This window comes from Molossus molossus, unplaced genomic scaffold (genome assembly GCF_014108415.1).
Source record: "Molossus molossus isolate mMolMol1 unplaced genomic scaffold, mMolMol1.p scaffold_m16_p_13, whole genome shotgun sequence".
Lineage (NCBI taxonomy): Eukaryota > Metazoa > Chordata > Mammalia > Chiroptera > Molossidae > Molossus > Molossus molossus.
The window spans coordinates 90,210,174-90,232,460 of record NW_023425348.1 but is presented as its reverse complement, the minus strand read 5'-3'; the positions used below and the strand labels follow the sequence as shown (position 1 = coordinate 90,232,460).

General features: G+C 55.3%; 1 protein-coding gene across 2 annotated transcripts in view; it reads left to right on the top strand.

The window, feature by feature from the left end:
* The first annotated feature begins 5,058 nt into the window (after positions 1 to 5,058).
* MACROD1 (mono-ADP ribosylhydrolase 1) overlaps positions 5,059 to 22,287 on the top strand; it is a 140,385-nt gene continuing 123,156 nt past the window's right edge. For both annotated transcript variants that reach the window (XM_036259498.1, XM_036259499.1), the window contains exons 1-3: positions 5,059 to 5,485; positions 16,729 to 16,830; positions 17,436 to 17,552. In XM_036259498.1, coding sequence (XP_036115391.1) covers positions 5,188 to 5,485; positions 16,729 to 16,830; positions 17,436 to 17,552 — 517 coding nt within the window. In that variant the 5' untranslated portion in view covers positions 5,059 to 5,187. The remainder of the gene's footprint in view (positions 5,486 to 16,728; positions 16,831 to 17,435; positions 17,553 to 22,287) is intronic.

The following is a 22,287-nucleotide window of genomic DNA, read 5'->3' as shown; positions in this document are numbered from 1 at the left end:
CGTAAAACCATGCACCAAGAGGTTGCCAGTTTGATTCCCGGTCAAGGCACATGCCCAGGTTGTGGGCCAAATCCCCAGTGGGGGGCATGCAGGAGGTAGCCAATCGATGTTCTCTCTCATCAATGTTTCTATCTTTCTCTCCCTCTCTTAAATTAATGAAGAAAAAAAAATTAAAAAATGAAACAGCTCTAATAATAGTAATAAAATAAAATTAAGCCCCTGGGGAGAGGAGTGTGTGTGTGGCGGGTCCCTTTAAATCTGGCAGAACTTTTCTGGGTCCTGCACTCATCGTAAATCTCAGACCGGTAGCAGGAGACCCTCACTGCACTGTGGTCTCGAATCTCACTGTACCTTCAGCCCTGCTGAGATGGTGAATCTGCTCCTCTGGGTGGCTTTGCAACCCTGAAAGTTATGGAAACCGGCAAAGCCAACCCAGAACCTTGGTACCAGTTTAGGAATACAGTTTATGATCATTGTGCTCTTATCTGAGTGTTTATTTAAGCTTGTTTTTTTTTCTTTATTGATTCCTTAGAGAGGAAGGAAGGGAGAAGGAGAGAGATAGAAACATCGATGAGAGAGAACATTGACTGGCCGCCTCCTGCATGCCCCCCACTGGGGATCAGGCCCACAACCTGGGCATGTGCCCTGACTAGGAATCGAACAGGTGACCTCTTGGTGCCTGGGTCAACGTTCAACCACTGAGCCACACCGGCCGGACTATTTAAGGTTTTGAAACACTTGAGTCAATCTGCCTTGTTGGGTTTGTGATTTTAATTAGAGAGTAAGAGTGGTAGGCTGCCTGCAAGGATGGCTGTAATACTTCCTCCTGTCCCTGGATGCCCAGCCTTTGCAATGGGATTTGGCTGCTCCTCCCATTAAGAAGTGGAGTCTAGCTTGGCCAGCGTGGCTCAGTGGTTGAGCACTGACCCATGCACTAAGAGGTCGCCTGTTCAATTCCCCGTCAGGGCACATGCCCAGGTTGTGGACCAAATCCCCAGTGGGGGGTATGCAGGAGGTGGCCAGTTAATGTTCTCTCTTATCGATGTTTCTATCTCTCTCTCCCTTTCTTTCTCTCAAATCAATAAAGAAAAAAAATATGGGCTGGCCTTGCAACTTGCACTGACCAACTGGATGGAATGGAGGTAACATAGTGTGCCTTTAGAATCAGGCCTCAAGGGGCATTTGTAGCCTCTGGTGTCACCCTCTTGGAGCAGGTCCTGGAGACGATGATGCCATGAAGATGCCCAGCCTAGCCCACTGGAGGATGAGAGGCCACATAGAGCAGACCTGAGGGGCCTTGCTGATAGCCAGCATCAGCTTCCAGTCATGTGAGTGAGGCCATCCTGGGCTCCGGCCCCAGCTGGGCTGTCAGATGACTTTGGTCACAGGAGTAATGCAGGCACAAGCAACAGATGAATCTTTCAGCTTAGCCCAGCCCAAGCTGCTGACTCAGCATTTTGGTTGTTATTTTAAGCCAGTAAGTTTTCAGAGGTTTATTATACTGCGATAACTTAGACAATATAAAAGGACCTAAATTCATAAACAGCATTTGAATATTTAAAATAACTGATTTACCATATTTATAAATTTAATCTATTAGGGTATAGGAATTGCTTAACTGCCCTGGCTGGTTTGGCTTAGCGGTTATAGCGTTGGCCCACAGAACGATGGGTTGTGGATTCAATTCCCAGTCAAGGGCATGTATTTGGGTTGCAGGTTCGATGCCCAGCTCCTGTTGGGGTTGTTCAGGAGGCAGCCAATCGATGTGTCTGTCTCACATCGATCTTTTCTCTCTCTCTCCCTCCCTTACACTCTCTGTAAAAAAAGAAAGAATTGCTTAACTGATTAGAAAAAAATATATGCTTGGCTTGGGAAGGAACCCTCAGACCCCTACCCTCTCTCTATTTGTAAAGAAAAAAAATTTTAAAATGCTTCTTAGATGTGTCTCTTCTGTTGAAAGTTTGAGGTGTTCGAGTGGAAGAGCTATTTCAACTCTGGAAAATGTAGTTTAAATCTATTAGGAATTTAATTACCTAGGTTTGTAATTGGCATTCATTTTTAGAATTTAATCTGTTGAACCTCTGAGTTAATTAAATATTTATCAAAGAATAAGTGAAAGTAGTTGTTCTTATTTTTATACAAAAATTAGTAGATTTATAAATAAAAAACTAGATTTGCAAGTTGCACTTGAATGTTTAAGAAAAACTTGTTCTTTTCGAAATTTATAAGTTTAATAAACAGTATTAATTTAAACACAAGAAGCAGTAGGTAGTTTTTCTCTGCACAAAAGCCTCTCCCTCTCCAACATAAAAACTCAACTGACAACGCCTGGTGCTACATTCCCATAGGAAGAGTTGGCATTCCAGACTTGCATGCCTGTGTGTCTGTGAGTCCCTCAGCCTGGAATAATGCAGCTCCCCACACACACACCTTTGGTACATGGCAAAATTTTACCTTTTCCACAAGGTCCACCTGAAACTCTATGAAGTCCTGCCTGGCCCAGTGAGAATCATGCTTCTGCCCACATTCACTTGGGTGTGTGGCCAGGCCTCTCTTAACTGAAATCACAAACCAAGTCCTGATCCATGTTTGTTTTTTTTTTAATTTTAAATGGATTTTAGAGAGAAAGGAGGAGGGAGGAGATGGGGGAGGGGAGAGACACTGATTTGTCATTTAATTAATTCATGCATTCATTGGTCGATTCTTGTATGTGCCCAGACCAGAGACTGAACCCACAACCTTGACATACTGGGATGATGCTCTGAGCTACCTAGCCAGGGCTTCAGGCCTCTCTTAGACCAAACGATGGAGGGTTGTGAGCTGTGACCTTCTCCGTCCTAACTGCCATGTGAGAACAGAGCTGAGCCCCAGCAAAAGGAAAGGGGCTGGTACAGATGCCCAGGGTGTCCTGGCATCAGTGGCCTGGCTGTGGGGGACATGGATTTCAGACTCAGTGCAGAAGTCAGCTCAGACTCTACAGCTGGCCCCTGTGTCTTGCTGTGTCCTCCTCCACACACCTTGCTGGGAAGGGTGCAGAAGACAGAAAAATGGCCCCCCCAAGATGCCCACATCCTAATTTCTGGAGCCTGTGAATGTTATACTCCATGGCAAAGAGGAAGTAAGGTTGCAGATGGAATTTGGCAGACTTTCAATAGAAGATTGTCATGGATTATCTTGGTGGGCCCCATGTAGTCACAAGGGTCCTTGGAAATGAAACAGGTAAGCAGAAGAGAGGCAGAGGGAGAGGCCACCGTGGGAGAATGGTCAGAGGTACACTACTGCCTGCTTTGAAGCTGGAAGAAGTGGGCTACAAGCCAAGGAATGTGGGTGGTCTCTGGACGTTGGAAAAGGCAAAGAAGAGTTTCCAGAAAGGAACACAGCCCTGCTGACACCCTGAGTTTAGCCCAGTGAGACCCATGTCAGACTTCTACAGAAGGACAGTCAGAGCACATACAGGTCAATAGAGTGAATGGACAGAGCGCTTAGCTCTGTGCTGGCTGGTGCCTAGTGCCCATGAATGGTTGCTGTATTGGCTGCAGTTGGCAAGGCTCTTCTTGAGTTATTAGAGAAATGGCCAGTGGAGAGGTGACCTTGGAGGCCTGACTACCACATCCTGAACTCATCTCACTGACCTTTCTGGGAGAGGGCACAGGCCTTACTGGTGGTCCCGGAATGTTTGGGGCCCTTGGACCTTCCTTTCTGGTCTCTGACTTTTTTTTTTAATCCTCACCCGAGGATATTTTTCTATTTATCTGCAGATAGCGTGGGAGGGAGAGAGAGAGAAACATTGATATGAGAGGGACACATCGACTGGTTGCCTCCCACATGACCCCGACCAGGGCTGGGACGAACCACAAGCGAGGTACCTGCTCTTGGCTGGAATTGAACCTGCAACCCATTGGTCCTCAAGCCGATGCTCTACTGCTAAGCCAAACCACCCAGGGCTGGTCCCTGACTTTTGATCTCTCCTCTCTGCCTTCACTCCCAGGGCTAATCACCACCCACCTCCCTGAGGGCATGTATGCCACTATGCCTCTCTTGGGCATGGCGGTGGTGCCAGCTGCATCCACAGGCAGATTCCTTGATCCTCCCCACGGCCCTGCCCAGGGTCATTGCCACTCTCAGCACCAGAGGCCTACACACTGGGGCAGGTCTGATGTTAGCCAGACCTGAATGCTGTCTTTATAATTTACACCTCAAGAAGCAAGTTGCAAGGGGCTAGTGTACCCCAGGGTGGCAAAGCTGGTACCGGAACCTTCTCTGAAATCGAGGCTCCTCCCTGGGTTATGAAAATATTCACGATTATATTTACGAAATAGTATTAATAGTATAGAAAGAGATAAAAGTATATTAAAAATCCATCTTCATAGTCTTTGTAAAACACTAGGACAAATACAAAGAAAAAACAGTCATCCCGATTCTTCCACCGGAAAACGCCACTTGGAACTCAAGTTTTCGACCTTCAAATTCCACTCTGTCCACCCCGCCGCCCCGGCTGCTCTAGATTCAGTTCCAGCCGCTCAACCGCTCGCCCCCGGTGCTAAGAGGCGGCGGCTCAAAGTCTTGGGGAAAGTCGCCCAACCGGACGTACCCGTTCGCGTCCCTTGTCAGCTCCCCAAGGCCAGCCGGACCGGACCGGGGCTCCCCGGGACTGGGGGCGAGATGGGGTGCGGGGTGGGGCCCAGGTGATCCTGGGGAGACCAGCCGGGCCCCGGGCAGCACCGCGGGGCCACGCTCAGCTCTCCGAGGGGGCACCGAGCGCCGGGCCGAGGGGCAGAGGCAGGCCGGAGCCGCGTGGACGGCCGAAGGCAGGAGGCTCCATGGACCAGGAAGTTGGCGGCAGCCGGGGCAGCCTCGAGGCACAGGCCAAGGGGACGCGCGTCCCTGCTGGAGCCGAAATGAGAGAGGGAGGGGCGCTGGCGCGGCGCGAGGCCCGTCGCGGGGAGTGGGCGGGGCGCGGCGGGGCGCGCACGTGCGCACAAGCGGCCGCCCCTCCGGGCCGGGACTACAAGTTCCAGCGTGCTCAGCGGTGCGCCTGGGCTTCTCTGGCCGCGCGGCTCGCGGGCTTGGAGCAGGTCGCCGCGGGCTGGCACGCGCCACCCGGTTCCGGAGTAAATAAGGGAGAGACTCTCTCGAGCACCGTAATTAGAGTCCAGTGGGCGGGGAGCCGCTCCGCGCCGCCCGCTCATGTCTCTGCAGAGCCGAGTGTCCGGCCGCCTGGCACAGCTGCGTGCGGCGGGGCAGCTGTTCGGCGCCCCGCGCCCCTGGCCAGGCCCCTCAGCGTGTGCCACGCGGACCCGCGGCAGTGCGTGCGGTCCCCCGGCGTCCCTGAGCGCCTACGGCCCCCGCGCGCGGACCCCAGCGGGAGTTGGGGCTTGGGGGGCGGCGGCGGTGGGGCGGAGAGCTGGGGTGCGCACTTGGGCCCCCCTGGCCATGGCGGCGAAGGTGGACCTGAACACCTCCACCGACTGGAAGGAGGCAAAATGTAAGTGTAAGCAGGACGGGGACGAGGGGCGAGGGCGGCCCCACGTGGGCCTTCCGCGGCTGGATGGCACCCCACCAGCAGTCTCTTCCACCTGAGAGACCTGTGGAAGTTGAGGCTCCCTAAACCCCGGTATGGACTCCCCCCATTCACAGCCACGCCTCCCGTGTTCCCAGCCCCACAAATCAGTTCACCCCAAACCAGGTCCTTGTCCCCTATCAGGGTCAGTGTGAAGAAGGTGGCCTTTTACACCACTGTAATGAGTCACAAGACACCCCCAGATATCACCCAGGACCTACCACCTTGTTCCCTTGTGCAGGAGGGAAACCGAGGCCCAGTACTTGAGCCGAATAGCCCAAGGTCACTTGGGAGTTTGTGGCAGAGCTGACATTAGGTTCCCGAACTCCCAGTGCTTTGCATAGTATGGTTTCTCAGGTGGTGGCATTTTAGGCACAGTTGCAGGGAATGGGCTGAGGGGATAGCTCTCTGGCTGGCGTCCCACCTGGTGGGATCAGATAACCCCAAAGACTGGTTTCCCTGTCCCTCCTCCACACTCCTCCTCTGAGGGCCTGCCTCTCTGGGCACGTGGTCTGGTGCCCTTTCGCCCTCATCACTGGCCTCCTGCCACTTGTAAGCAGTCTCTGCCTCATTCCTGGGGGACACAGGGCAGGGCAACTTGGGAGCAGGGCAAAGATGGGGCATTGTGTCTGAGAACTGTGACATCACCCCCAAAGGATGGGCATGAGTCCCAGAGCTGGACGCCTTCTCCCCCACCCCTCTGACTGCCTGGAGCCAGGAAGGGAGGCAGCCTGACTTGCAGAGCCCCAAATAGCCCATGTTGCCAGTTCCAGCTGCCCCTGCCCTTCAGGGTCTGCTCCCAGGGCCCTTGTGGCCATTCCCGGCTGGATCCCCTTTCAAAAGGGCAGGGAAAGCGCTCATTGGCTGCGCCTGCCTGTGGAGTGGCTTTGGCCAATGGGGCTGAGAAGGCAGGCCTTGGGCGCGCGGCGGTTGGGGGTATAGGGAAGGCGTTCTCTCGGGATTGGAAGTAGAGTTCAAGATGACTTACCCCTGTCATCAAGTGCGTGGCTTGCGCTGGGATCTTAAAGCGCCCGCAGAAAGCACTTGACTTTGCTCCCCGAGCATGAGGAGTGCTTATCGTGCCCTCAGCGCTGGCCCCAGAACACCGGCCAGGGCTGAGAGCAGGGGGCTGGCAGACACCCCTGGCAGGAGGACTGTCCCACAGGGAGCCCTGCTTCTCCTCTGTCCGGGAACAGTAACCCAGGATGGTAGGAAAGAGCTAGGGCGACCAGGTGCCCAGGCACCAGATCCGAACCTGCCTAGATTTTTAGGATCTAGCTCCCTGCCACTGCCCATTCCTTGGTGCTGCTGAAAACTTCCAGATCTTTTGAAGCTTACGGGCTAGGGATGCTCAGGCTACTGTGGCGTCTCTGTCTCTACCTGGAGGTGGGATTTCCACTGATTCAGTCAGTCCATTTTTACTCAGTGTTTTCTATGTGCCAGCATTGTTGGGTGCTGGGGATTCAGCTGTGAGCGAGACAGGGAAGGGCCCTGTCCTCATGGAGCTTTTACTGTAGGGGGCGGGAATAGTCAAGCGTGTGGTCATCCAATGGGACAATGCAGGTAAAGGTCAAGGCTGTGAAGAAACCGTGGCAGATGGGGCCACCTGAACTCCAGTGTTCAGTCAGGTGCATGTGAGGGGGGTGGTCTGGTTCCAGGTGCCCCAGCACCAGGTGTGAAGCCCCCAGCAGGTGTCAGATAGTAGCTTGTTGGGGGATGAAACAGAGACCTCTATGTGTTTTAGTTTTCTATTACTATGTAATTAATTACCCCAGTAACAGTGGCTTAAACTGAAAACATCTGTCTCTGAGGGTGAGGAGCTTGGGAGTGGCTTAACTGGGTGATTCTGGCTCAGGGTTCTCAGGAGGTCCGGGGACTTGTTTAGGCCTGGAGCGAGCTGTTCCCAGGCGGCTCACTCACATGAAATGGCTGTTGGCTGGAGGTCTCAGTTCTTCACCATGGGACCTCCCCAGGGCTGAGTGTCTTTATTAACATGGCAGCTGGCTTCCCCCGGAACTTGTGATCCAAGAGAGGGAGCATGGAGGCCACAGTGCCTTTTTGTTGTTGTTATTAATCCTCACCCAAGGATATTTTTTTCCATCGATTTTTAGATAGAGTGGAAGGGAGGGAGGGAGAGAGACAGAGAGAGTGAGAAACATCAATGTGAGTGAGAGAGATACATCGATTGGTTCCCCCTCACACAAGCCCCTACTGGGGCCAGGAATCGAATTTGCAACCCAGATATTTGCCCTTGACTGAGACTCAAACCCGAGACCCCTCGGTGCGCGGGCTGATGCTCTGTCCACTGAGCCACACTGGCCAGGGCCACAGTGCCTTTTTGCAACCTGCTTTTTCAAGTTGCACAGCATCTCTTCTGCTTTATCCTAGGGCTTAGAATCAAGTCATGGAGTCCAGCCCACATTCTAAGGGGGGGAAATTAGACCTCACCTTTGGAAAGGAAGAGGATCAAAGAATTAGGGGCATATTTTTAAGACCACTACACTGGGTGGTGCTGCCTCAAATAGACCCTGCCTCTGGTTAGCAGTGAAGTACACCAAGCGAACAGACCTTCAGTGTACAGTCAGTACTTGTATGTAAGTCCCGCTGTGCCACCCAACTCTGATCAATAGGTAGAACATTGCCATCACCCCAGAAGGTTCCTTTGAGACCGTGTCCAGTCAATACCCTTTAAAGCTAGTTACTCTTCTCTATCTGTTCATTTTGTCTCTTCTTGAACTTCATAGGAACAGAGGCATACAGTGTGTCAGTGCCTTTTACTTAATATCTGATTCGTTTACATTTTTGGGTGTGTCAACAGTTTGCTCTTTTTTATGGCTGTGTAAATATTCCATGGTGTGGCTGTACCACAGTTTGTGTCCCTGTTCTCCTGTTGATGGACATTTGGGTTTCTAGTGTGGAACTGTTGGGAATAAAGCTGATTTGAGTATTCATGTACACGTCTTTGATGAACATGTGCTCTCCCTTCTCTCAGGGACATACCTATATAAGCCTCTGAATGCCTTTCTGTGCCTGAGATAATCCTCTTTCAAAGACTGGTGCACAGTAACCAAACTCACAAGATACCGATGTATAGATCAGAAGACTGATGTGCAATTCAAAGTGGGGAATTATAGCAGGAGGTCTGGAAACTCATATGCCTGGGCAGAGCCTCCTCTCCCCATGGAAAAGCCATGTGGAAGCCAAATCGTAGTCTTATATAAATTTTTTTTTTTATCCTCACCTGAGGACAGTATTCCATTTTTTGTTTAGATAGAGTGGGAGGGAGGGAGGGAGGGAGAGAGGGAGAGAGAGAGAGAGAAAAACATCGACGTTAAAGGGACACATCGAGTGGCCGCCACCCACACAACCCAACCAGGGCCGGGGACAAACTGCAACGGAGGTACATGCCCTTAGCGGAAATCGAACCCGGGTCTCTCTGGACCGCAGGCCGACGCTCTAACCGCTGAGCCAAACCGGCCAGGGCCAAATCGTAGTCTTAAGTTTGCTCAGCAGCATGTGTTCCCAGCCGGGGAGCCGGTTGAATGATTTTGGAAGCTGAGCCCATGGCTCTGGGCAGGCTGAGCAAGCTTCCCTGCCGAGGGTGGGCCTCCCCACCAAGGCTCCCCTTCCCTGGGTGCTGGCTCAGTATGTCAGTCTTTATGCAGTGTCACATGCCTGCTCCGGGCCACACATGCAGGATGCCGCAGCCTCATGGCTCCGTGAGTCCTCTGGACAGGTGGCCAAATTCCTCCTCACACTGGGCGTTTCTTTTTTTTTTTTTTTTTTTTTATCCTCACCCGAGGACATTTTTTGTTCAGGTAGAGTGGGAGGGAGAGCGAGGAAGAGAGAGAGAGAGAGAAACATCGATGTGAAAGGGACACATCGAGTGGCTGCCATCCACACAACCAACCAGGGCCGGGGACAAACTGCAACCGAGGTACGTGCCCTTAGCGGGAACCGAACCCGGGTCTCTCGGGACCGCAGGCCGATGCTCTAACCGCTGAGCCAAACCGGCCAGGGCACACTGGGCGTTTCTTTCCTCCACCTTCAAGCGGTCTGCCCACTTCTGTGGGCCATTCTCCCTCTAGGTCAGTAAACAGTATCGGGCTGGATCTTCATGAGTAGGAGACATTCAGTCTTTTTGGGAGACCTCTTTAGTATCTGATCACATTGGCCAGGGTTAACTTCTAATTTAATTCCCTCATTATGCCCACAGGTAACGCCTTTTCATCAGAAAATTGTAAAAACAGTTGTGCTGTAAAGGCTATTGGGTGTGAAGGGACTTAAGGTTGGGCACTGGGGACATCTGGGGACTGTGTCAACCATGGGAGGGACCTGGCCTCCAGGAGAGGGCCCAGGATCCTCCTGACCTGCAGTTGGGGCAGAGCTATGTGCTATAGGAGAACGGGCATTGGTGACATCCGACATGGGCAAGCCCCAGCTCCCCTGCTTCCATGCCTCCCGAGCCTCAGTTTCCTCATCTGTGAAATAGGACCAACAACACCTGCTTTGTAGGTTCTGTAGGTTGTACTGGGATCACATCAAAACCGTTTTGTACACAGTGGCCCCACAGTGCACAGAGGGTCCCCAGCACCCCCCTAGGGCCTGTTTCCTCTCTGCTGTGTTCTGGCCATAGGCACTGAGCTTGAGTAAACTCATCTCTCCCATGGTGTCAGATGCTGGAGCTTGACCTGCATGTCCTGAGTCATCTTTCCTCTCCCTGGTGGCTCAAGATAGGACTCGTGTTCCAGCCTCAGTGAGCACTGGGCAGGGGTGAGGACTTGTTTCAACCCCTGTGGCATTTCACGCAGAGTGGATGATTTATCTGACTCAGCTGCTGAACTGGGAACATTTCCGGGCACACCTGGGAATTGGGGGTGGCCTTCTCCCAACTGTCTTCTAGGGAAGCTGTCTTGGCATGCCCCAGTGCCACGGAGGCGAGGGGCCTGGGGAGAGCAGTAAAGCGCCCAGGGGCCTCGTGCTCCGTGCCAGCTGTTCGTGCCTCGGGCTTTGACAAGACCCTGCACTCGGGGGACAGTGAGCCCAGGTGATTAATGTCCCTGCTGCCTTGATCCCAGAGCCCAGCCGTTATCAGCCCTGCCCACCCGGCCTTCTCCGGAAGAGGAGCCTCCCTCGCGCCAACCTGCCCTCACCTCTCCGAACCCTGGCTCGCAGAGTGCCTGCCATAAAGACACTTCTTAAAACACATCATTGCATTCCCGCTCGCCCGCCGCGCTTTATGGTTCTGGCGAAGCCTGCTTCCTCCAGCTCAGCTTTCGTGCCCGGGAGCTGCTGAAAGCTTTGTCTGGGGTCAGGCCTCCCCATCAAAATTTACTGCAAACATCTTTTTACAACACCTGTCTCACTGAGCCGTGAAATACTCTCGCCTCTCCAAAAAAGAAAGAAAATTAAAACCTATGTTGTACATCTTTTCTAAGAAAAATAAAACTCACTTATGCTTTAAGTCTGCACCTGTCTTTCGGGCAGAAGGAGGCGGAAGATGTTATAAACGTGTGGGGCACGTGTCCAGCCCAAGGGCCCTGCTTCTCCTTCCAGAGCGAGTGAGGAGGGCCTGGGGGCCGCCCGGCGACAGGAAGCTGAGGCCCCGTCGACAGCACTTGGTGAGAACCGCCGCTGTCTTCTCCTTCCTCTGTCAGAGGCCAGCGCAGTGTGTAGGTCCTCGGATCAGCCAGGCTGCGCCTTCTGGAGGTGAGGATGTGGTGCCCCCCAGGCTGGCCTCGACAGGTGTGTGCTTGGGGACCATGGTCTGGAAGGACAGGCTGACAGATGTCCCCAAGGTCGGCGCCCAGCCGCTGATGGCAGAGCGGGAAGCTCGGGTTGTCTTCCTTTGTGTCTGAGCAGTGGAGCCGTCTTTTGAACTTTGCCAGACGGGGGCTGTGCGTGCTGTGGGTCACTCCCACGGGGCCGAGGATGCTGGGGAGGACAGTCAGGAGGGAGAGCCTTGGGCTGCATCGTGACCGGGCGAGATTTCTCTGGTTCTGTGAAGGCGGGTGGTGGCATCTGCCAGACGGTGTCTGCTAGGGAACCTGAGCCACGTCTGGGCACCCTGGACTAATTCCACAGGGTGCCTGGGGCCTGCCCCAGCCAGAGGGTCTCAGCTCATGGGAGTCCTGTGGGACCGGCCTGGGTCCTAGCTGACTAGTCGCTCCAGTGTCACAGCAGATACACTCACTTTCTGGCCCCGGGTCCAGCTGGCTGGGAGTCCGTGCACTTGGGCATCCCAAGGCCTCGGAAGGGGATATATTTGGTCACAGTTGTGCAAGATGACAAATATGGGTACCCAAATAACTTAAAAAAGCTCCTCCACTTGCTATGCCCCAAGTTGAAAAAAAATTTCCCACCCAAATTGGTCTTGTTTGATTTGCTGTCTGAGTCGTATTTTACTCACAGGAAGGAGTGCTTGTCTCTGTGTATATTACATTTTACAGCCTACAAAATATATTCACAGCCAGCATCTCCTTGATAGCAAGCCTGGGCTCCAGGGAAGGCTTGCCGCATCCCTGTCCTGGAGATGAGAAAACTGAGGCTCAGAGAGGCTGGTGACTTGCCCATGAATGTGATGCTGGGAGGTCATGAGCCCAGACCCGTGGGACCAAGGAGCAGGAAAGGAATGGAAACCACAGCAGCGGCCTGGCCCTGGGCCCGCACATCCCTTGGGGCTCTGTTGCTCGGGTGGGAGGGGGGACGTGCTGCGTTTGTTCTCCAGTCCAGCTGTTCTAGATTACTCTCCATTTCCCCACCCAAATGCTCTCCTGCCTCAGGGCCTTTGTACATGCTGTCACTTCTGCCCGGAAGACTGTTCTCTTAGGAAACTTGCCCTCAGCCTCCAGGTCTCAGCTTATTTGCTCATTGATTCGTCCCACAGTGTTCACACATGCCATGCACGGTGCCAGGTGGTGGGAATTCAGAGTAAACAGGACAGATCAAGTGTGGCCAAGGTCAAGTGAGGAATAAAGCATAGACAGCAGGAAGGGGCTACTCTGGGAGGGGGAGGGCAGGGAGGAGGGGCCTGTAAAGGAAGACCAGGCAGGGGCACAGCAGGTTCAAAGGCCCTGAGGCAGGGAACAGCCTGGCTGTTGGAAGAACTGAAGGGTGATCTGCTTGGCTGCCTGGCTGAGATGTGAGGGCAGAATGAAATGCAGTGGGGAGGGTGGCACAGGAGGAGGCTAGGGAGAGGCAGGCCTGTTACTTGGCCATGATAAGGACTTGGAGTTTGAAATGAGCTTTAAACAGAGACAGCTTCTGACATATTCCTGAGCTCCCTGGGCTGCCGTGTGAGGAACAGATGACAGGATGGACATGGGGAGTGAGTCTGGAGTTGGAGGCTTTGTAGGGCTCTAGGGAGCAGTGATGGAGGCTTGGCCCTGGCAGGGGTGAGCAGCAGGCTTGGTTTCTCAGGTATTGTGGGGACACATCTCACTCAGAACACGATGAGGAGCTAGCGGCACAGCCTTGGGATCATGAGCATAAAGAAGGCTTTTGAATGTGTGGAATTGCTGTGAAGACCTAGGGAGAGGTGTGGATTAAGGAAGGGGGGAGGCAGCGAGGAGACCGAGGAGAAGGGCCAGTGAGCCAGCTGGGATCCAGGAGAGGGGCTTCCTAATGGGGACAAAGGGGCTAGGGGTGCTGAGCGTGCAAGGCAGGACAGGAAGGGCCACTGCACTGGGCCACATGGCTGGTGTCTGACCTTGGCTTTCATGGAGAGGTGGGGCCAGAGAGCCGTGGGCTGGGGGGAGCATGGGGGGAGGACCTGTAGACAGTGGAGGAGGGGGGCAGAGAAATGAGGCCACAGCTGTGGGGTGTGGAATGTGGGGTGGAGGGAGGTTTTTTTTTAAAGATGGGACACCAGAGGGTGTTTGAGAGCAGATGGGACAGTCTGGCGGAGGGGGAGCTGCTGGATCAGTCCTGGAAGGCGAGCCAGGTGGCCTGGACTGGGAGGAAGGACCTCCATGCCTGTGACTGAAAGGGGGGATGAGGTGTGGGAAGGAGTGGGGAGGGGGACTTGCTGGAGGAGGGAGGAGGAGGCAGCACCTGATGGCTGGAGGACTAGTGGGGGAGGCATGGGAGAGGGAAGATGGAGGGGGGAGGCACCCACTTCTAAAGCAGCGGCTGGAATGGCTGGGAAGATGCCACCAGGGGAAGATAAAGAATTTAGAGGGAGCCCTGGCTGGTGTGGCTCAGTGGGTTAGAGCATCGTCCATACACCGAAGGTTGAGGGTTCGATTCCCGGTCCGGGCACATACCTGGGTTGCAGGTTTGATCCCCCAGTTGGGGTGCATGCCGGAGGTGACCAATCGATGTTTCTCTTTCACATTAATGTTTCTCTCTCTCTCCCCCCCTTCCTTCCCCTCTCTCTGAAATTAATAAACATATCCTCAGGCAAGGATTAAAAAAACATTTAGAGGGAACCTTCTGTTTGGTGGTGGGATTTTCTCTAGCAATTTGCAGCTCCCGAGGCAGACTAGAGAAGTTGGGGATACCTCCTCTAGGAAGCTGTCCAGGCCTTCCCTCTGCTTGGTCAGGCCCCCTGGACCTCACCTTGTCTCTCGCCCTCAGTAAATGCTTATTAGCTGAGTGATCTGCATTCAAACTGCCAGGGAGAGGCGGAGCCTGGGCGGAGCCAGCCTTCCTGCAGCCCGTTCTTTGCTGGGTGGTACCATCCACCAGCAGCCAAGTTCTTTGCCAGGAACCCCATTAAGCCTGTTCACCTCTCAACACACAAGCCTTCCGTACCCCCACTTTACAGAAGGGGACATCTGAGGCTTGGAGAAGCACCTCGGCTTCTTCCAAATGCCAACGCCCTTCCCCCCACTTCCATCCCACCCTCTAACACACAAAGAAAGGAGCATTTAAGTAGGAGCCCTTGGCCTGTCTCTCAGACAGTGCATGGGGTCGTGTGCCCAGTGGGGAGGGCAGCCCCTTGAGAAGGGGGGCAGGGAAATGGGCTGTGAACATCAAGGGATGCTAGTGACAGAGGGGACCATCCACACTGGGGACCATCCATGGTAGGGCTACCCTTGGCCACTTTGAAAGAATGAAAATGGCACCTGTGTGTGGGTCCTAGTCTGTATCTGGTGGAAACATTTCCAGTCTGATTATGGTGTCCCTGGGATGAAGTCTGTTCTTAGGCCTTGGTGGCTCCTCCGCTGGCCCTGCCTCCTCTCAGCATCGTCCACCTATGCTCCCCCAACCCCCGCCACCCTGCCCCACACCCTGAGTTTCATTTACCCAGGACCCTGAACGTGCTGTTCCTGCTGGCGGAACCCCCTTCCCTGCCCTGACTGCCTTCCACTCCTGAACCCCTTGGGCTGGGGTTCTGGTTACCATGCCCCAGCCCCCAGACTGGCCTCCCTTGGCACTCCCTGGCACTGCTTGGTTGCTTGTGTAAAGCCTGGTCAGCCTCTGTCGCCTGTGCTGGATTGTAGGGTCTCCAGGGCCAGGACCATGTCTACCTTGTTGGGTGTTATATCCCCAGTGTCAACTTCAGAACCTCAAGGGGTGGGACATGGCTGCCAGAAAGCACAGGGCTGGTTTGAGCCACAAGGGAGGTGGATTCAGGGTGCTTGGAGCCTTTCGTAATAATCCAGCCACGGTGTTGAGCCGGACTGTGAACTGGCCCTTTCTGTGTGCATGTGTCCTTGAGGAGCAAAGGCTTGGGTGCACCTAGTGACTTGGCAGGGAATAGGGCACTCTCAGGGGACCAACCTGTCTCTTGAATACCTGCCTCTTGCAGCCATCACCCCAGAAGACTCCAGGAGGCAACCCTTCCTCTCCCACCACTTCCTCTAAAGGCCCTCCCACTTCTGCACACTTTCTGGTGCTTTCTGAGTCCCTTGTTTGTGACCTTTGCTGTTTGTTGTCTCCCCGGTCCTGTGGTCAGTGAGGACTGCTCCAACTGGGGAGTGTGTGGTCCGGGGAGCCAGGCTGCGCTGAGCACTTGGGCACCCACATGGCCTCAGGCCAGCAGGGGGAGCCCTCGAGCCACGAGTCTAGATCACCTCTCAGGAGAGCCGCCCCTGAGGGGCGCTCTGGGCTCCTCTGCCTCTTGCCGCCCAAACAGGCCCAGGCCCAGGGCCAAGGCCAGAGCAGGGGAACCAGCCTGGGCGGGAGCGGGGGCAGGCTTCCTATTCACCAGACACAGGTGGCCTCCCAACCTCCCCAAGCTCCTGTTTCCTCACCTGTAAAATGGGAACAGTTCCAGTTCCAGCTGCTTCCTTGGTTCGCACCACACCACCAGGAGAGGCCCCAGTGGGCATCTGTCAGCGGGAAGCCCTGGGCCGATGCTGGGGAGATGTGAACAGACAGCAGAGCTGCTCGGTGCTGTGGCTCTCTGAGGAGGAAGCTTGTCTGGGTTCCGTGTCCCGAGTCTGCACGTAATGACAGTGATGATGTCTGATTGATCATGTAACTGATTGGTAATGTAACCCATTGGTGATGTAATTGATGGATCATGTAACTGACTGATCATGTAATGAACTGATAATGTAATCGACTGATGATGTAACTGATTGATAATGTAATTGATTCACTGTCAGCAATCTGCTTGGTTGGCCTTAGCATGTGTGAGCTTGAAATTATTCTGCAAGAGGTGTCTTAATCCCCATCCTATAAATCAGGGGTGGGGAACCTTTTTTCTGCCAAGGGCCATTTGGGTATTTATAACATCATTCACAGGCCATACAAAATTAACTCAAAAATTAGCCTGCTATGTTTGGTCAGGCTAATTTGGTGAGGCGTGTAACGTTAGCTGGTATTGATTTCACGGGCCAGAGTTCCCCACCCCTGCTAGACGAAGAAGTTAGGGACCTAGAGCTGTGGGTGCAGCTGGGAGGTGGCAGAGTTGATTCCTGAACTCAGATCTGTGGTGCCTGGGAGCCGTCCTCTGCCTCCCTGGGCCTCAGTTTCCTCTCCTGAACAAAGAGGGCAAGATGTTCCAGCCTCCAGACTCTAACACCCCAGGTGGTGAGGCCCCTCCCTCCAGGCCCCCTCCCCTGGAGCCTGTGGGAAGAATGGACTCCTAGGGCTGGTGTTCATCCTTGGACATGGTGAGAGTCCTGAGACCAGTGGGGGGTGGGGCAGCCCCCAGGACTGCGCCCCTCCTTGCCTGCCTTGACTCTCCTTCCTGCCCACCCCACTCGCCCCTGCAGCGTTTCTGAAGGGCCTGAGTGACAAGCAGCGGGAGGAACATTACTTCTGCCAGGACTTCATCAGGCTGAAGAAGGTCCCGACCTGGAAAGACACGGCGAAAGGTAGGCCCGCTGGGGAGGCCCTGCAGGCCACTGGGCAGGCAGCCGCTTCAGATCCATTTTGGGGAGAATTGTACGGACAAGGCCAAGAGGAACGGCAGCAGCACTTATGCGCGCTTGCTGTGGACAGGGTACCTTGCGAGCGTCCCCTCATTTAATTATTAACACAGCCTGAGGGGGGTTTGGTTTTTACCTCATTGCATTGTTGGGAGGCTGAGCCCAGACCTGCCGTCACGTGGCGGTGGAGCTAGGATTTGTAGCTGTGGCGGAGTGGCTTGCAGGGGTGTGTGCTGGTGAGTGCCCAGGCCCTGCAAATTGTAGTCCTGGTCACCTGGGCAAGTCACTTAACCCACCTATGCCTGAGTGCCACATCTGTAAAATGGGATGGGTGATGACACTGGACCGGTGCCTAGCGTTACTATGAAAATTCCCGCCCGTGTGTGCTGCGCGTGCAGGTGCTCAGTCAGTGTAGGCTGTCGTCAGTCCCCCCGGCGGCTGCCTCTGGAGGAGGAGGGAGTTGACGGAGGCCCCTGGCCTGTGGGCACTGGTGGGTCGCCCTGCAGTGGGGGCCTTCCTGTGACCCCCACCTCAGCCTCTGCTTGTTCCAGGGTTGACCGGGAAGGTGGAGGAGCCCAAGTACAAAAAGGACAAGCATCTCAACGAGAAGCTCTCCCTGTTCCGGGGTGATATCACCAAGCTGGAGGTGGACGCCATTGTCAACGCCGGTGAGTGGAGGCTCCTGGCAGCCTGAGCCAGAGACCTGGTTGCCTTGTCACCTTTGCTCTGGTCTGTCATGCCAGGCATGGGGGGCGCCACCTGGCTCCAGCAAGGCTCGGGTGACTGGATGAGATGGCCTGCTGGCGCCACGGTAGCCCAGTGTGTCGGCTGAGTGGACTCCTGTTCCCCTGAAACCCTGACCTGCTGTGTCGGGGGCGCCGCGCTGAGCTGCCTCACAGCTCCGAGACCCATTAGCGGCCGGGAAGAGAGAGCCTGGCTGGAATCGCGCCGGGCTGCCCTTCCAGGAAGGCGGAGGCCCCTGACACTGCTTTCCTTCCTCTGCCTCCCGCCCACACTGTCCACCGACAGGAGCAGGCAGGGAGCTCGCTGAAGGAAGGGTGGGGGCAGAGGCCCCTGAGCCCCAGGCTCAGCTTCCTGTGGTGGCTCCTGCTGGCTTGGCAGTTTATTGTGATGAGTCGGGGAGACTGCTGCTCTGTCCCCTCCAGAGGAGGGAGGAGGGTGGCCGCTCTTCTCCCAGCAGTGGTTGTCTGGCCAAGGTCAGGAGCAGGGTGTCAAGGGGCGGTCAGGTCCAGCCGGTGTGCAGGTGGTTCATGGGACAAAGGTGAGTGGGGCGAACCAGCCCTTGCTCACCTGCTTGCTGAGCATCACAGCAAGGAGCCTTTCTTGGAGCAAGGTTTGGGGACCTTCTACTCACAGGAAACTGCTGTGCCGGACCCCTCCCGCCTGCACAGTGTCAGGCACCCCGGAAGCATCTCCAGTGTCCTCCCTTTCACCTTGGGCTTGTGGTTGTCGTGTTTGACCCAGTGCTGGGCAGGGAGTGGGGTCGTCAAAGGACTCTGGGACATGGCGGTGCCCATGCTGAACTGGCTAAGCGACTAGGCTTTCGGGACCCGGGGAGAGGCGGCTCCTGGCTGCTCTGGGCCTGCTTGTTTGTGATCTGGGTTGTAATTCTGGCAGTGGCCTCACTCTGTGTGTCTCCCTACTGATGTTTGCAGAACTGTGCAACCACACGGGTGTTCCTGTCTCGGTACGCAGGCGACCGGTCACACAAAGATAGGAGTTACAACTTGGAGCAGCAGGAGCTTGGGTCACCTTTGGGTTTCTTCTGCTGAATTTGCTCCTTTCCCTTGGGCCTCTAGGATGGGGGGTGGCAACGAGGTCTGTGAGTCCATCTGGGGAGACATGGAGCTAAGACAAGCCAAGCTGGGTTGGCAGATGTCATAGCAGCCCAGAGGAGAAGGGCGTCCTTGCTGCCTGGACCCAGAGGGGTTGGCCTGGGGTAGAGGGACCAAGCCTTGGGGCCATGGCTAAAGGGACAGTCTGCTTAGTCACCAGCAAGGGTGTGGGAGGCACCCTGCTCTCCTTGCTGAGCAGCACAGTAGCCAGAGGGAAAAGTGGGGCATCTTATCAGCTCCTTTCCAGCTGGGTGGGTAGCTGGCGGGCCAGGAGGGAGGGTGGGAGGACCAAGGCGGGGTGTCGGTGGGATACAGATGGAGCAGGTGGGGGCTCTGGAGGGCGGCAGCGTGATTGATGGCCCTTCCTGAGTGCCCTTGTGCCTGGCCAGCCTCCGAGAGCAGCGGCTCTGGCAGCCTCTCACCCACTCAGAGAGCACTTTGGTCCTGGCTTCGTTTGGCTGCACCTGGCTGGGAGTGGCAGCATTTGCACGTCTCTGCGAGGGCTCCCCTTTCCATGCACCTGCCTGCACTCCTGTTTCCTCCTCTGCACGGGGGGAGTGGTAGGAAGTCCAGCTGTGGGTGTTGGGGGTCACTAGGAGCTGATGCTCGTGAACTGTGATGCGCACGCGGCGTGAACCGAGCGCCTTGGCACCTGCCGCTGCTGGCGGTGCTGGAATCGATGCCATCGTCATCATCGCCGTCGTCACGCTGGCATCCGCGCTGCCCTGGCGAAGAAAGGGGATGCTGGTGCTTTCTCCTCCCTCTGCTTGCCTGTTCACCCAGCCCCTCTTGGCGTGTTTTCCTGGGATCTTCTTTTTTTTCTAGAAAGAGTCTCGCAGCAGGGAGAACCCAGAACCTGCCTGGAACCCCAGGGAATGGGGGAGTCTGGCCCTTGGACTTGGGGATCCCACACAGGGCTTGCGCCCCCACCCCCTCTGGCCATTCGTCCTGGTATTTACCCAGCCCTGGTATTCGGGTGGTCTTGGCTCTGGTGAGACCTCAGGGGCCCTTGGTGGTCTTGGCAGGAGGCCTCACACCAGGGGTCCTCCCTCTGGCCTTATCCCTGGGGACCCACTGTCTTGGCTGAGGCCGTCCACTACCCACCAGGGGGCAGCAGAGATCGCGGCCCCCACACCCAGCAGCGCCCGTAAATCAGCCTGTTTATTAACGAATAAAAGTCGCGGCATCGTGGGGCTTTTCCGGGCTGCATAAATCTGATCTGTGCCTCGTGAAACCCATATGTGCTTAATTCATATGTAAAGTTTCAAGCAGGAAGAGAATACGTGTCCATTAAATTCTATTTGACTTGATTATAATCATTAGCCGTGAATAATTGCTTCTCAGCGACGACCACGGAGCCACCACAAAGGGAAAAAGGAGAGAGCAATTATCCAGGAGTGAAGATTTTAAAATTTTTAGTTTTGAAGCCAAGGGCAATGTTGGCCCCATAGGGGTCAGTGGCCCATGGGGACCGGTGGGGGTTGGACTGGGCTGGAGGCTCGAAGTCAGCAGCGGAGCTTCTGGATTTTGTAGGGGTGTCTCTTTTTGGCCCTGTGGTTGGAATGGGGGATGGGGAAGGTGCCATCACTGCCTGGGCTTTGCTCCAGTCGCAGGGACCATGGGGCGGGGTGGGGCATGGAGAGCTGGGACGGGCCTATGAGAGAGAGGTAGTTGGGACCCCCAAACCCCTTTCATCCTAAAGAGCCTTGGGCTCTCAGGAGGACCCTGGGGATCCGTGGAGAGGGCAGGAGCCAGGTGCCCTCTCTGCCTGTGGGCCTCACTCCTCAGTGCCCCCCAGAGGGACTCCTCCCTTGGCCTCTCGGGATTTTGGAAAATCCCATTCTGTTTCCGAACTGGTCTGGTCCCCTGGCATTGGAAGTCCAGGACTGACTTTTACCTCACTTTGCTGGTATTTGAGATGTGACTGGGGGGTATGTGGGTGTGTATGTGTGTGTGGTGTGATGTATATTATACGGCATGTGTGGTCCGGGGCAGAGGGGAGGAGGAGGACTGCCTGGCTGGTGGGTCGCAGGGCTCGAAGTCACAGGGTAGGACCAAATCCCCCACGTCCCCAGGCACAGCGCAGGCATCCCTGGATCCTCGGCCCAGCCGGCCAAGGCCGCTTGTTCAAGCAGCACCCAGAGCCTTAGGCTTTCCCCGTCTGTGCTGGCCACGGCTCTTGCCCACGGGGGCACACCGCATCCATCTTAATTAAATTGGACGGCTACGCTGGCAAGATAAGCCAGGAAGCCCCTGGAGGCCCCTGCTCTGGAGCAGGAGATTCTGAGGGGTGGCTTGGCCTACAGCCCCCAGGCTGTGTCCGGGGGGAGCCACGTCTGGCATCTCTTCCAGGTCTGGAGGTCTCTACCTTGGAGGGTGCTTTGGTTTCCAGAGTCTTTGCCATTGTGGGGGGGGTGGGGAGCGTGACCTTGACTGGTTCTTCATTGCCCTTGAGACTCCCAGTGGCCCCTAGTTCTCGACAGACAGCTGAGGAAGTGTCTCAGCACAAAGAAAGACCCCCGTCCTTGGCCAGCCCAGGGGCTGGGCTTCTGACTCTGGCCTTCAGGCATAACAGGACCGAGCAGGGATGAATGTGACGCTTTGTACAAAGACAGAAAGAATCTTTCACTTCAAAGGTGTCTCCGGCCAGCGAGTCAGGGCCATGGGCACAGAGATCAGGAGCTGGGTCAGAACTCCAGCGTTCTTGCCAAGTGGTTCTGCAGCCTCAGGCCAGGTACGTCTGAGCCTCTATTTCCTCGTCTGAACAATGGACCCTCATTGGTTCCATCCATGGTGGTGTGAGGATGACATGAGTTCAGGCTCATCCGGTGCTGGGCCCAGGGCCTGGCATGTAGGGAGCCCCCAGGAAAGTCTTACTGGGAAGTCAAGAGCAAGAGCAACTAAGTAGAATTTAATGGGACAGAGTACTGGGAACAAGGTCTAAACAAAATGCCATGTGATGCCGCAGGGACCAATTAATTCTGCAGGGAGGTGGCGGGAGGTGAGGCGGGTCAGTGAGGCCTTTGAGGGGCCCGGGCATGCCAGCCAGGCCATGCAGACTGGGTGGGAAGCCATGTTTCACAGTGACAGGCTGGCCTCACTGGGAGTTTTGTAAGCCGCTTATTTATTTAAAATAAAGCATGAAGTGGCACTCTGTTTCCTTAAGTCTTGGGGCTTTGATTTGTGGTCTGCCAGCCGCTTATCGTCCCCCTCCTCCAGCCAAGTCAGCCAAACTCCTTGCTTCATCCCCCTGCTGCCTGGAGGGCCCAGAGGAGCCCGGCCCCCTCGCCGTTCCTGGGCCACCACTCGGAGTCAGTGATTTAGAGACCGCCTTGATGGACTAGCAAGCAGGGGGCCGGGGACACAGACTGCCTTGTGGGAAGTGATCTGACGCTAAACTGTCGCCGTAAATCGCTTTATCTGTCACTTCAGATTTAAATGTGTTTGCTGAGGCTTGCCTCCACCGCCGACGGCAGCAACCTCTCTGCAGCGAGCAGGGGTGGGTGCGGGTGGGGGCCGGTGAGCAGCAGCAGATCTTGCTGGGCCT